This window comes from Artemia sp. Qi Xiang Cuo, chromosome 10 (genome assembly GCF_049724085.1).
Source record: "Artemia sp. Qi Xiang Cuo chromosome 10, ASM4972408v1, whole genome shotgun sequence".
In the NCBI taxonomy this organism is placed as follows: domain Eukaryota; kingdom Metazoa; phylum Arthropoda; class Branchiopoda; order Anostraca; family Artemiidae; genus Artemia; species Artemia sp. Qi Xiang Cuo.
Window position 1 is genome coordinate 978,528 of NC_142803.1, and position 15,246 is coordinate 993,773.

At 33.0% G+C, this 15,246-nt stretch overlaps 1 protein-coding gene across 1 annotated transcript in view; it reads left to right on the plus strand.

The window, feature by feature from the left end:
- The window catches only part of TrpA1 (Transient receptor potential cation channel A1), a 393,252-nt gene that overhangs the window by 210,547 nt on the left and 167,459 nt on the right, over positions 1-15,246 (plus strand). Inside the window, exon 8 of the mRNA XM_089095770.1 lies at positions 13,142-13,308. Coding sequence (XP_088951896.1) covers positions 13,142-13,308 — 167 coding nt within the window. The remainder of the gene's footprint in view (positions 1-13,141; positions 13,309-15,246) is intronic.

The following is a 15,246-nucleotide window of genomic DNA, read 5'->3' on the forward strand; positions in this document are numbered from 1 at the left end:
AGATTTTGTCAATTTTCATTCGATGTATCTGACAAAGGATGTTGATAAAAAAAAACTTGTTCACTCTGACACTTATATTTGATCAATTTTATTCGATGTATCTGGTAAAGGATGTTGATAAAAAAATTACTCACTCTGATACTTAGATTTTGTCAATTTTATCCGACATATCCGACAAAGGATGTTGATAATGAATTTATTCACTCTGATACTTAGATTATGTCAATTTTATCCTATGTATATGAGAAAAGGATGTTGCTTTAGAATTTAGTCACTCTAATACTTAGATTTTGTCTATTTTATCCGACATATCCCATAAAGGATGTTGTTAAAGCATTTATTCATTCTGAAATTTAGATTTTGTCAATTTTATTTGATGTATCTAACAAGGAATGTTGATAAAAAAATTTATTCACTCTGACACTTATATTTTATCAATTTTATTCGATGTATCTGGCAAAGGATGTTGTTAAAAAAAAATTATTCACTCTGATACTTAGATTTTTTCAATTTTATGCGATATATCTGACAAAGGATGTTGATAATGAATTTATTCATTCGGAAATTTAGATTTTGTCAATTTTATCTGATGTATCTACCAAAGGACGTTGATAAAAAAAAATTATTCACTCTAACACTTAGAATTTGTCAATTTTATCCTATGTATCCGAGAAAAGGATGTTGATATAGAATTTAGTCACTCTGATACTTAGATTTTGTCCATTTTATCCGACATATCCGATAAAGGATGTTTTTAAAGCATTTATTCATTCTGAAATTTAGATTTTGTCAATTTAATTTGATGTATCTGACAAAGGATGTTGATAAAAAAAATTAATCACTCTGACACTTATATTTTATCAATTTTATTCGATGTATCTGGCAAAGGATGTTGATAAGAAATTATTCACTCTGATACTTAGATTTTTGTCAATTTTATCCGACATATCCGACAAAGGATGTTGATAATGAATTTATTCACTCTGATACTTAGATTTTGTCAATTTTATCCGATGTATCTGGCAAAGGATGTTGATAAAAAAATTTATTCATTCTAACACTTAGAATTTTTCAATTTTATCATATGTATCCGAGAAAAGGATGTTGATATAGAATTAAGTCACTCTGATACTTAGAATTTGTCAATTTTATCCGAAATATCCTTTAAAGAATTTTGTTAAGGCATTTATTCATTCTGAAATTTAGATTTTGTCAATTTTATTTGATGTATCTGACAAAGGATGTTGATAAAAAAAATTTATTCACTCTGACACTTATATTTTATCAATTTTATTCGATGTATCTGGCAAAGGATGTTGTTAAAAACAACTATTCACTCTGATACTTAGATTTTTTCAATTTTATGCGACATATCCGACAAAGGATGTTGATAATGAATTTATTCATTTGGAAATTTAGATTTTGTCAATTTTATCCAATCTATCTGCCAAAGGAGGTTGATAAAAAAAATTTATTCACTCTAACACTTAGAATTTGTCAATTTTATCCTATGTATCCGAGAAAAGGATGTTGATATAGAATTTATCACACAGATATCTGTATTTTATCAATTTTATATGACTTATCTGATAGAGGATGTTTTTAAAGCATTTATTTATTCTGAATCTTAGAATATGGTAATTCTATTTGATGTATCTGACAGAGGATGTTGATTAAAAAAATTTATTTATTCTGGTACATACATTCTATCAAATTTTTTTCGACGTAACTGGGAAAGGATGTTGATAAGAAATTATTCACTCTGATGCTTAGATTTTGTCAATTTTATCCGACCTATCTGACAAAGGATGTTGATAATGAATTTATTCACTCTGATACTTAGATTTTGTCAATTTTATTTGTTGTATCTGACAAAGGATGTTGATAAAAAATTTATTCACTCTGACACTTAGTTTCTGTCAATTTTATCCGATGTATCTGACAAAAGATGTTGAAAAAAAAATTTATTCACTCTAACACTTAGATTTTGTCAACTTTTTCCTATTTATCCGAGAAATGGATGTTGATATAGAATGTAATCACTCTTATACTTAGATTTTGTGAAATTGCTGTATTGTCTGTCTAGGAAGCGACTTCCATCGATAATGAATGTTAATAATGAATTTGTTCAATTTTTTTTTCATAATTTCCTGAATTAGATTTCTGTATTGTGTATCCAAGAGGTGAATTCAAGAAAGAGTTTGTTACTTACTTACTTATAATTTTTTCATAATGACATATCCATCAACGGATGTTGATAAAGAATTTATTCATTCTGATACCTAGATTTTGTCAATGTTATCCCATATGTCTGACAATAGATGTCTGCAAATTCCTTTTCTTACATCTCCGATGTTTTAATAGACATTCTAAATGTTTGATATGCTAGCATACTCTAAAAATATTTCACTGTCAATTATCACATTATATTTACACAGGTAACAGTTTCGGCACGTAGACAAGACATGATTAATGATATTAGTAGAAGAGTGCGCCTGTCTTTTTTGATCTTCTGTTTAATGCTAAAATCCGAAATCTGACTATACGATTTATCAGTATGTAATGTGTTACCAGCAACACTAGCAAGGAGTTGTCCTATATCATCAACGATTATTTTTTTGTTGGCATTCTCTTTGAGTTCAATCATCTCTGGAGATCTCAATCTTGCATATCCACCAACATAAGAGTTGAATTTTTTCGGTACTCCAAAGAAATTTAATTCCTTATTGTCATGACAATGCACGCATACATTTCCAATAGTGCTACCACTTGTACATGTTTCATATTTAAATACTTCTCCTTTTCAGCATTCAATGCTATAATAACATTGTCATGTGAACACACTTTATTAAAATGCTCCATCTTCACTTTTTTTTAAAGATATGACTTAGGTGTTTTTCGTTCCATCGCGTAAAAAATTCTGATTTAATACATGCAATAAACTAGATAGTGTCGATAACCCACCATAAAGTACCAGTGGGAAAGCCGCATCGTGTCTCTGAGCAAGCATAGAGTACAATTGGTAGAGCCGTAAGAATATTTTATGTCATTTTAAGATACGTAAAAAAAAGTTGAATAATTTGGAAAAAGTCCAAAAAAATTTTTAGTCCAATAAAAATAAAGTGCTACTACAAATATTATTTTTTCTAATAGTAAAGGTCCTGACTAAAATGTCTATACCATTCTCATTTTGAGTTTGGAAAATATTAAATGTGATTTTTTTTGTTTTAAGTATGTTTCATCTAATTCAGACATGTAAAAAAAAGTTGATAAATATATAATGTTAAAAAAAATTAATAAAAAAAAGTTGAAAAAAAACTTCAAAAAAAAAAAAAAAAATGGAGGGGCGGGGCCAAAACGTTGGAGGGGAGGGAGCACCTTTCGAGTTTCGGGATAGAGGACCTTTGATTGGTTGAGGTCTCTGGTGTTTAGGTTCGTTTGTGATATTGATCCTTGATAGTTCGTACTCACACACACCTTACTACTTGATTTGCACGGATTTCTAAGGTTTGTTGTGAATTTCATTATTAAAATTCTTTTCTTGCCATCTACATCTCTCTTAGTGTCAACTTTTTAGTATACTATAACGTTAAACTCTATTTTAAATTGAGAACACTGTTCAAACACCACTTGTGTATTATACAGAACACATCGAAGAAGTAAAGCTAGGTCAAGTCATAAGACCATTTTATCATCTTTAAATATTTCCATAGATTGATGTTGTTCCAAATTTATAATAAATAAGCTATGAGTTAGCAACCCCGAGGGGTTACCTTAACTGGGAATCACCAATTTGCAAATGCTATACCCTTTTTTGCAATTAGAGTTAGCTTTAGCAGTGACACATTCCAAACAAACTAGTGTTGACTAAAGGCAATTGTCCAATAATCAGTTTAACTATTTTTTTTTCTCCACCTTCATACGATCTAATTTGCAAATGCTATCTAGCTCTGTTTTTTTCCCCTATTATTCAATTAATATCGTTCGTAAAGTCCAATTCGCAAATGCTATACCCTTTTTTCTCCACCTTCATACGATCCAATTCGCAAATGCTATCTCGCTCTGTTTTTTCACTATTATTCAATTAATATCGTTCGTATAGTCCAATTCGCAAATACTATACCCTTTTTTCTCCACCTTCATACGATCCAATTCGCAAATGCTATAGTTTCAAAACGTGTTTTACCCCTTTATAGGTAAAAGTTTGCTCGCTTTTTGCAATGTGCACGTCAAACTGCACTGTATATTCTTGTAGACGTGAATGTAGGCGTGAAACATTATACACTATCATGTTGAACGAAGTTGCTAAAGACGTGTTTTTTTGATTGCTTTGTTTGGAAAGGAACATAAACTCCTAGAATAGCATAGGAAGGAACACAAACTCCTGGAATAACATAGGAAGGAACATAAACCCTTGGAATAACATAGGAAGGAACATAACGCTATAGAATAGCATGGGAGGGAATATAGTACTATAGAATAGCATAGGAAGGAACATAAACTCCTAGAATATCATAGGAAGGAACATAGCGCTATAGAATAGCATGGGAGGGAACATAGCGCTATAGAAGTATAACTTATCACTCTACTGTGGTCGTTTAAAACGCGGAAATAAAGATCTGCGTTGAGTACTCCAAGCCTCAGACACTATCATGAAGAATGCCTAGTTTCATAACAATGATAAAGCGAGTTAGACTAAAAAATTTCCCAAAAGCACTCCAGTGAATAACAATTCAAACATTCATAAACAAAAATAGCTAATTGATAATCTCTTAACTTATAAATATTTAGAATTTTCATTTTAGTGAAACAACTCAAAGCACTATTTTCAAATCTCACATAATCTCCTAAGACACGAACAACTTTATTTTGTAGAACTTGAACTCTTTTAGAACTTGACACAAAATAACTAGTCCACAGCAAGCAACCATTAGATAGATACGGACTGATAAGAGAATAATAGAGGATCCTTAGAATTTTTTGGTGGGAGCTCATTTCTTAGCCTTCTTATAAGACCCAATCCTCTTATCACTTTTGCTGCTACTGCATCACAGTGTAATTTGCAACTCAAATTACAATCAACATAAAAACCTTAATATTTTACTCTAAAAGCTTGTTTTAAGAATACACCATTCAGACATATTTTATTATTTAAAATAATGGGAGTACCAATTCTAAAAAAAAATTCATGAAATTCGTCTTAGAAACGGTCAAGATAGACAGTCAAGATAGACGGTCAAGTGCAGAGTCAACAAAATCTGTGAGATGGTGGACTGCATGTATCGTAGAATGGCCTTTCCTTAATCCTAACTGTGTTTCTGCGAGAAATCCATATAGATTCAGATGGTTATACAATCTTCTATGTATGACCTTTTCATATAGCTTTTAAATCAAAGACAACATCAAAATCGGTCTCCAGTTCGAAGGACCTGTCTTCAGACCTCCTTTATGCAAATGGTTAAAGATGGCCTCTTTAAATCGTGAAGGAAACTCACCCTTTTTCAGCGATTCGTTAATCAAATATACAAGGCAGATAAACAAATATACCATTACTAATTTAAATGTTTGCAGATTGAGACCATCACTCCCAGACGAATTTGACTTCATCAATCCTATTATTTGCTTCATCTCCTCTAGATTAGTTTCAGCAATGTTCATCTTTACCCCCAAACCTCTTTCGTATTTAAAAGGTTCAGCAATTTTACTGCTATCCTTATATGAAATATCACTTACTGATTTACCTATTTTTGAAAATTACTCACCAAAAACATCAAAAATTTCCTTCCTTTCAACAACTATTCTATCGTCAACTTTTAGGCTTGCTGGATTTTCATTTTTTTTTTGCCACCATTTAATAATTCATTAATAGTTTTCCACGTAACTTTCGTCTTCCCTTTATTATTTTCAACTTTCATTCCATAATATTTTCAAACAGTTCGTGGTAACGAACTGTAAGTAAGGAGCGACCCGGCTCAATGGTAACTGAAACTCTAAAAAACGGAATTTTGAATACAATAGATACATCAAAAGAATCAAATTTTTATGCTGATTTCAAATATATAAGTTTCATCAAGTTTAATCTTACCTATCAAAAGTTACGCTCCTGAGAAAATTTGGCTGATTTTCGAAAAAAGGGGATAAGACCCCCTAAAAGTTATAGAACCTTAATGAAAATCACACCATCATATTCAGCGTATCAGAGAACTTTACTGTAAAGGTTTCAAGCTCCTATCTACAAAAATGTGTAATTTTCCATTTTTTGCCATAATAAAGATGACGGATGCGTTTTTATTTGGTTTTTTGTTTTGTTTTTTTTTTCTTTTCCCCAGAGGTGATCGTATCGACCCGGTTGTAATATAATACTGTGGGAGGGCTCATTGAAACGGAAATTAAAAGTTCTAATTCCCTTCTTAAGTGACCCAAAAAAATGGAGGGCAACTAGGCCCCCTCCCGCGCACATTTTTTTCCCAAAGTCACCCGAGAAAAATTTTGAGATAGCCATTTTGTTCAGCATGGTCGAAAATATTATAACTATGTCTTTTAGGATGACTTAATCCCTCACAGCCCCCAGGGGGAGGGCTGAAAGTTATAAACTTTACCCAATGTTAACAAACATTATTGGTTATTGGGAAGTATACAGACGTTTTCAGGAGGAATTTTTTCTGGTAGTGGGGGGGGGGGGGTAGGGGTGAGTCGGGGGTTATATGGGAGGATCTTTTCATGAAGGAAGTTTTCATGGGGGAAGGGACATTGCTATGCAGGGAGCGCCTGATTTCCCATCATTATTTAAAAAAAAGAATAAGAAACTAAATATAAAAAAACAAGTTTTTCAACTGACAGTAAGGAGCAACATCAAAAATTAAAACGAACAAAAAAATATTAGCTATATGATTGGGTTCTCCTTCTAGTCAATGCCTCGCTCTTTAAGCCAAAGATTGTTTAGTACTTTCAAAAGAGCTATTTATTCTAATTAACGGCCTTTGTGATTAAGGGGTCATTTTTAAAGAATTGGAACAAAATTTTGTTTACTTATTCAATGACGGTGAACCCAAATAAAAGCTGTATTAACTAAAAACGGATCAGAAATTAAATAAAAAAAACAAGTTTTTTAAACTGAAAGTAAGGAGTGACATTAAAACTTAAAACGAACACAAATTATTCCGTATATGATAGGGGCTGTCCCCTCCTCAATGCTTTGCTCTTTACGCTAAAGTTTGACTCTGTCTCATAACTTTATTTTTTAAAACAATAAAAAACTTTAGCGTAAAGAGCAAGGCGTTGAGGAGGGGACAGCCCCTTTCATATACGGAATAATTTCTGTTCCTTTTAAGTTTTAATGTCGCTCCTTACTTTCAGTTTAAAAAACTTGTTTTTTTTATTTATTTGAACACAAGATCTGCGAAGCCGATTAGTTTAATTACGAAGTTGTTTAAAATCATTGAACATCTCCTGTGACTCGGAATTCGAATGAAGTACGTACAAATCATTTCACTTACTTCAACAGAATCTATTGCTTAATGTATTTTAGATATGCTATTTTAATTTTCAGTATTTGAATCCGTTTTTTCGGTGTATTTTTTTCCAAAACTACACTACTTTTCTATGACGAACAAATAAACTTTCAAATGGGGATAAATCTAATTATTAGACAGTCAAAACATATACAAAAGTATGGATATTTCGACCACATATACCGCGATCTTCATCAGTAGATATACTAAATAATAATTAATCCCGCTTCATTCACTAGATTTGTCGAATCGATGTATATGTGACCGAAATATCCAGACTTCCGTATCTGTTTGTACCGTCTAATAACTGGACTTATCCCCGTTTGAACGTTTATTTGTTTGAATTCTTTTGAATTGAATTTCGTTCAATTCGATTTATCTTTCAATTAAATAAAAAACAAGTTTTTGTAACTGAAAGTAAGGAACGACGTTAAAACTTAAAACGAAAAGAAATTATTCCGTATATAAAAGGGGCTGTCCCCTCCTCAACGCCTCGCTCTTTATGCTAAAGTTTGACTGTCTCGCAACTCTGTTTTTTTTTTAAACAATGAAAAACTTTAGCGTTAAGAGCGAAGCGTTGAGGAGGGGACAGCCCCTTTCATATACATAATAATTCCTGTTCGTTTTAAATTTTAATGTTGGCCCTTACTTTCAGTTAAAAAAAACTTGTTTTTTTATTTAATTTCTAAACGTTCTTGAATTAATGCAGCTTTGATTTTGGCTCACCGTGCATGAATAATTAAAACGAAATTTGCATATTAATTTTACTTTTTTGGGTAAATGACTTTCTCAAAATTTTTTTCTGACGTAACTTATGAATTAACTTACGTAACGAATCCCGAAACACTACGTTCTTTTAATTAGAATAACAAGAAGCTTTTTCTAAAAGAACTAAGAAACTTTAGCGTAAAGAGCGAGGTATTGAAAAGGAGCAGCCTCCCTCATATACTTAATAATTTCTGTTCGTTTTAAGTTTTAATGTTGGTCCTTACTTTCAGTTGAAAAAACTTGTTTTTTATTGAATTCGAATAGGATACGCCCAACGCTGTCATAAAACTTATGTCTTTCAAAATCGTCTAGATATAGGGCTCTGCAGTCTTTACCTAAAGAGAAAAACTAAAGACCATAGATCAGTAATTCTGTGTTGAAAAGTGTCCTTTAATTCCATTGGTATAATTGCTTGATATATTTTTAAGAGCCTTTCAGAATATATTTTAATCATATGTCAGAAAAGAGAAGCCAAACAGCCCCAACTCTTTTACCCATTGTTGTAATTTTCCTGTTGTAGCAGCGTCAAAATGCGGACCAGTGAAAAGAACAAGAATTTTTTTTTCAGTAACAACGTTATTCAAATGTAAATTCTCTGTTTCTTTGTGCTTTCCTCTTTATAATAATGGCACCTTTCAAGAAAAATATTATTCTTGTATAGCTTCGAACTCTAGCTTTTTAATCCAAAACCAGTTGAGCCTTAGTGCTCAGAATCAGGCTTTGATGTTCCATCCAGTTGGGTACGAATTAGGATTACCAGTCACGGGCATAAAAATTCTTTTTCGGGATCCAATAATAAAAAAAAACACATTTGAATTGACATTTTCATTTGTTCTCGGAAATTTGTAATTGCTCAGGATTTGGGGGGATATAATTCCCACCCAGTACGTGTCTGGTGATTAATTCTTATGAGACTGGATCTTACCTGTATTTATGAACTGTTACCTGAGATTTTGGCTTTTTGAAATATGAATTCATGAAACGACTGCTACTGATGTATGCCAGTATATTATTCATTACCAAATTTTATACAAATGAGCCCTAGTTTTGGTATTACAAAAACAAATTTCATTAACTATGTTTTTTTTATGCAGTTGTGAAGTTTTTGGTGGTAGCAGGCATCATTTAAAAATAAACAAAAAAGTGGGTGATAAATCATAAAAAAAACAAGGTAAAAACATGAATCACCAAACAGCTTAAGAAGAAGTAGTCTTTCTTTGAAGGGTTATTTTTCTTTGGGAATCACCCGGCTTTTTAATATTGGAATTTTTACGGACAAAAGACTTTGTCACATTTCACTAATAGGACTTCCCTGATTATCTCCACGGTTCGATATGGCAACACTTATGATACTGTGACACTGTCCTGAAAGTACTATAGTTTTTAAACAACCAAAAGAAAAATCTTTGAAAATCGCTGTTTTAGGGTATGGTAGGGTAAGTTTGGCCCTGGTGGAAGTAAAAAATATTATTTTGGTTTCATAAGTACTTTAACCTTCGTATTGTGATACTGATTAGATCAGTACAAGACAGAAAGATTAACTTATGCCTATTCTGTAAAAACGAAAAGGGATAAAATTGGCAACTGATTATTTGCCTTAAGAATTAGCTCAGGTTTAAAGGGCAAAATTAACTCCAAAAACCATATTCAACACCTCGCTCTTGACGCTAAAGTTTCTTAGTTCTTTTAGAAAAAGCTTCTCGTTATTCTAATTAAAAGAACGTAGTGTTTCGGGATTCATTATTAAAGAATTAGGACAGAATTCATACTTTAGCGTAAAGAGCGAGGTGTTGAGGATGGGAAACTCCACATCATATACGTAACAATTTATATTCGTATTGAGTTTTAATGTTGCTCCTTACTTTGAGCTGAAAGCACTTTTTTTTTATTTAAATTCTGATCATTTTTTTAAATAATACCAGTAAATCTGGCTACACCTCCATGGAAAAATCTCACCTCCTGCCGATTAATTCTCTAGACCAGTAGTTCCCAAGTTGTGGTACGCGTACTCCTTTGGGGTACGCAAAACTTTTTAGGGGGTACACGGCCAGAACAAAAAAAAAACAAAACTACCATTTAACTCTACAACTGGTAATTTTATTTATATTTAGCTATAATTTACTTAGTACCGGTAACTGAGAAGGGGTACCTAAAATATTTTGTGGGTAAGAAGGGGTACAGTATCTATATAAGTCTGAGAACCACTGCTCTAGAGAATTCAATCCTGGTGGAAAATTTACTGCGAACAATTACCCTTAACATCTCCACGCGTAAAATTGAGTCGACAATGAGAAACCAAAAGCTAAGAAGATTCTCGGATAGGAATTCTGGTAAGGTTCATAAGTGTAAAATTTATCCTACATAAATTATCCCCCTGAAAATTTCCCTCCCCAAGACAAATTGTCCCCGTGGAAAATCTCACCTTTAGAAAATTCACCCCCGTCACCCAAAAAATGTATGCATACTTCCCATTAGCAAATACTATACGTAAACCATGGGCAAATTTTGTAACTTAAAAACCTTTCCCCAGGGGCTGTAAGGGGTCATAAAATCTCCAAGGGTATAGTTGTTTGGCCTTTCAACTATGATGAACAAAATGGCTATATGAGACTTTCGATCGGACGATTTTTAAGGTAAAAGGGCCGTGGGAGAGGGCCTAGTTGCCCTCCAATTTTTTGTCACTTAAAAAGGACACTAAAACTTTAAATTTTCGTTCGAATGAGCCCTCTCCCGATATCCTCGGACCACTGGGTTGATACAATCACACCTGGAAAAAATAAATAAATAAAACGCATCCGTGATCTTTCTTATGGCAAAAAATACAAAATTCCACATTTTTGCAGATAGGAGCTTGCAACCTCCACAGTAGGGTTCTCTAATACGTTGAATCAAATGGTGTGATTTTCATTAAGATTCTATGAACCTTAGAGGCTGTTTTCTCCCCTTTTTTGAAAATCAGGCAAATTTTCTCAGGCTCGTAACTTTTGATCGGTAAGACTAAACTCAATTAAACTTATTTCTTTGGAATCAGAATTACGTTTTTTTTAGAGTTTCGGTTACTATTTAGCAGCGTCACTCCTTACTTGCAGTTCGTTACCACAAACTATTTGAACAGTATTGCTGGTTATCGATACCTATATAGATGATAATTGATACGCACGAATACCTAATTAGGGACAAATATAAGTTTCATATTATATTTCATCAGCATTTTTTAAAGATTATTTAAGCCCAATAACAAACAATTATGGTGGATTCAAAGAAATCTACTTTTAGGGGAAACTAGGAATAATGAGCCTAGATGAAAATATTAAATTACAAGCTAATTTACATAATATTACAAACTAATGATAATCGTTAACATTACGGAGAGAAAACACTAAATAAAACCTGCTGATTGACAGGGTACTCTTCATCACTCATGGAATACCCGATGTTGGGTATTCCCGATCTCAACTCGTGCACACGAGATGGGTATTCCCGATCTCAACTCGATCATGGAATATCCGATCTCAACTCGTGCACACGTTAACAGATCCTTGCAGAAACTCTTACAAATTTCTGCACCAATAATAAATGCAAAATTTTCAGACGGTAAACATTGCTGCCGAAGTGCTTGAAACATATGAAAATGGTGTGCATTTTATACTCTTGGTTTTCGTTCTTACGACGGATGTTGGCAAACATTTCTAAAGGGGTTCGCTGTTATGTCATACATAGGCAGATTTATTGGAACGTGCCCAGATTTAAAATAGTCGTTGGGAAATTTTAGCGCTTCAATTTCTATTGCCAGGGATTTTGGCTCAAGCTTGGCCTAAGAAAAAAAGAAAAACTACATTAAAAATTGACAGCTTCTGAATATCTTTCAACCACTATAAAAGTAAGGTTAGCAACAGAATTTACAGGGATACTATACATGACATAGGCTATTAAGTCCCGTATGCAGGATTTCTTTTTTTCGGGGGGGGAGGGGGTGGGGAAATCCTTGGTAAGAACAAAAAAAGTGTATGATTGTATCAAAAAGACTGCGCCTAGAAGGTTACGCATATGGAATATTGTGCCACGGAATATTTCACCCCTAGGATTACACCTACAAAAGATCTTACCCATTAAAGATTAACGTTGTTAATAATAAAAACTTATTTGGCCCTAGAATTCCCTTCCTAACCGTCTTTACACCCACATTTTATACCTATTTATAATTAGAAAAATTTAGGAAATGGTTCTTATCCTCTTATACACACGAATTTACACTGAGATTCATGCCCTGCCTAAAGCTGACAGCCACGCCAAGGGCTGTACCAAGGAGGGCTTTAACCCTTTTCCCCTTAAAAATCCCAGCTCTTTATGTATTTCTTGGTATTTTTAATTCAAATTTTCAATTAATCTAAATTAATCAACTTCAATTTCAATTTAAATTTGTCCATTATCTCCTCTGATATCCATGGTTTACGGGGAACAAGCTTCTTTGATTTAAGAACTTAGGCTTAATACAAACACGATATTAATAACACTCAAGGCCGTATCCAGGGGGAGTTAGGGGTTTTAATCCTCCCCCCTCGAAATGTTTTTACGGCTCGTAACAACGTAACAAAAATGAATATAAACAGTTTTTTAGGCGTTTTAAGTTTTTTTATACACCCCCACTTCCCTCAAAAAATCACCTTTTGTAGCACCCCCAATTATAAAATCCTGGATACGGCTTTTATAACAACCAATATCAAGAAATAGACATGAAGATAGGTTTAAAAACTTCCTGCAGTAAGATTTCATGTCATGCCCTGTGAATAATAAGAATTTGTGTAGAGGCAAAAAGTTAAAAATGAAATTAGATTTAATAACTTACAACTTCTACTTTATAGGACACGTTAAATTGGTTCAACTTTTCCTCAACAGAGGGGCTTTACTCCATCGTGATCATCTGGGTAGAACTCCCCTTCACGTTGCAGCTCTAGCTGGCCATTCAGAAGTTATTGACTTTTTGCTTTCAATCCATTCTCACTTGTTAGATCAACAAGATAAAGAAGGGGTAAGTTGCTAATTTTTCTAATTTAAACAGGGAACTATTCAAAAAATTGTTATTAAAAGTTTCTAAACAAAAAACAAAATAAAACAAGAGGTGAATTGAAGAAAAATAGACAAGTCAAGAGGTATTTAGAATTTAAGCTTTGTTGAACCATCTTCTCAAGATGTTTAGATAAAGGTGATGGTGCATCGGTAATAGAATAATCATAATGAGGAAGACAAGAACTATTCAAAAGTGTTAGGTCTTGTAGAATTTGATGAAAATAAAACTTTTATGGATTTTTTTTCCAAAATTATTGAAAAAATATCTTAAGATAGTTAACTTGGATTCCATTCTACAAAAAAATAAGGCAGCAAAAGTCTACTTGTATATGTTTTGCATTATTATGCATTAATGTGTTCAGTTCATTTTTTTTTATTTTAGAAATAAATTGGCTAAGGCTTGCGGGTTATTTCTATTTTCTATGCTGATTTGTGCATTTAGAAACGTGCAGGTGCCATTAGCTACTGGGCAACAAATCTGCATATCGTAAATATATGATGATCAATTGATCAATTGCCTAAATTGATAAATCATCATTAAAGCATACACGTCTTCCAATGTAGATCATTCTCTTTGAATCAAGTTCATCATGAAGATAATTTTTTTAAGGAAACAGGTTTACCTCATACGGGTTAAATGAAAGATCAAACTGTTCCTGGTTACAAACTATGAGTAAGGAGCGGACCGGCTCAATAGTAACCGAAACTCTTAAAAACAGAATGTTTATACCAATAGATACATAAAAAGAATACGATTTTTATGCTGATTCCAAATATATAAGTTTCATTGAGTTTAGTCATGCCCATCAAAGGTTAAGAGCCTGAGAAAATTTGCCTGATTTTCGAAAAATGTAAAAATACCCCCTAAAAGTCACATAATCTTAATGAAAATCACACCCTCATTATCAGCGGATCAGAAAACCCTACTATAGAGGTTTCAAACTCTTATCTGCAAAAATGTGGAATTTTTTATTTCTTGCCATAAGAAAGATCACGGATGCGTGATTATTTGTTTGTTTTTTTCCAAGGGTGATTGTTTCGACCCAGTGGTCCTAGAAGATCGGAAGAGGGCTCATTCAAACGGAAACTAAAAGCTCGAGTGCCCTTTTTAAGTTGCCAAAAAAAATTGCAGGGCAAATAGGCCCCTCCCACGGCCCTTTTTATCACAAAATCGTCCGATCAAATTTTTGAGATGGTCATTTTGTTCAGCATAGTTGAAAGGCCGAATAAATATACTTTTGGAGATTTGATGACCCCCCACAGCCCCTGGGGAAAGATATTCAAGTTACAAAATCTGCCTGTTGTTTTAGTGTAGTATTTGCTATTGGGAAGTATGCATACATTTTTCGGGTGAGGGATTTTCTACAGGTGGGATTTTCTACAGGGACAGTTTGCCCTGGGGAGGGAAATTTTCAGGAGGTTAATTTTTCCGGGGAAATTTTATACTGGTGAAACTTGCCAGAATTCCTATACGACATTCTTCTTATGTCTTGTTTTCTCTCTGTCGATTCAATTTTACGCGTGGAGATTTTAAGGGTAAGTGCCCGGGGTAAATTTTCAAACTTATTTAGACACTTTGCCCCTTTTTACCCTCAAAACATTTTAGGTACACCTTTTCAGTTATCGATAAGCCTACCAAGTAAACTATAGCTAAATTATAAATAAAATTACCAGTCCTAGAATTAAATTGTTGTTTTATTTTTTTGTTGTCTGACCCTGTACCCCCTAAACATTTTTGCGTACCCCCAAGGGGTACGCGTACATCAAATTGAGAACCACTGATCTAGAAAAAAAAATTGGTCAGGAGGAGGGATTTTTCCGTGTAGGTGTAGCCAGATTTCCTAGCATTGTTTAAAAACGATCAGAAATTAAATATATAAAAACATGTTTTTTCAACGGA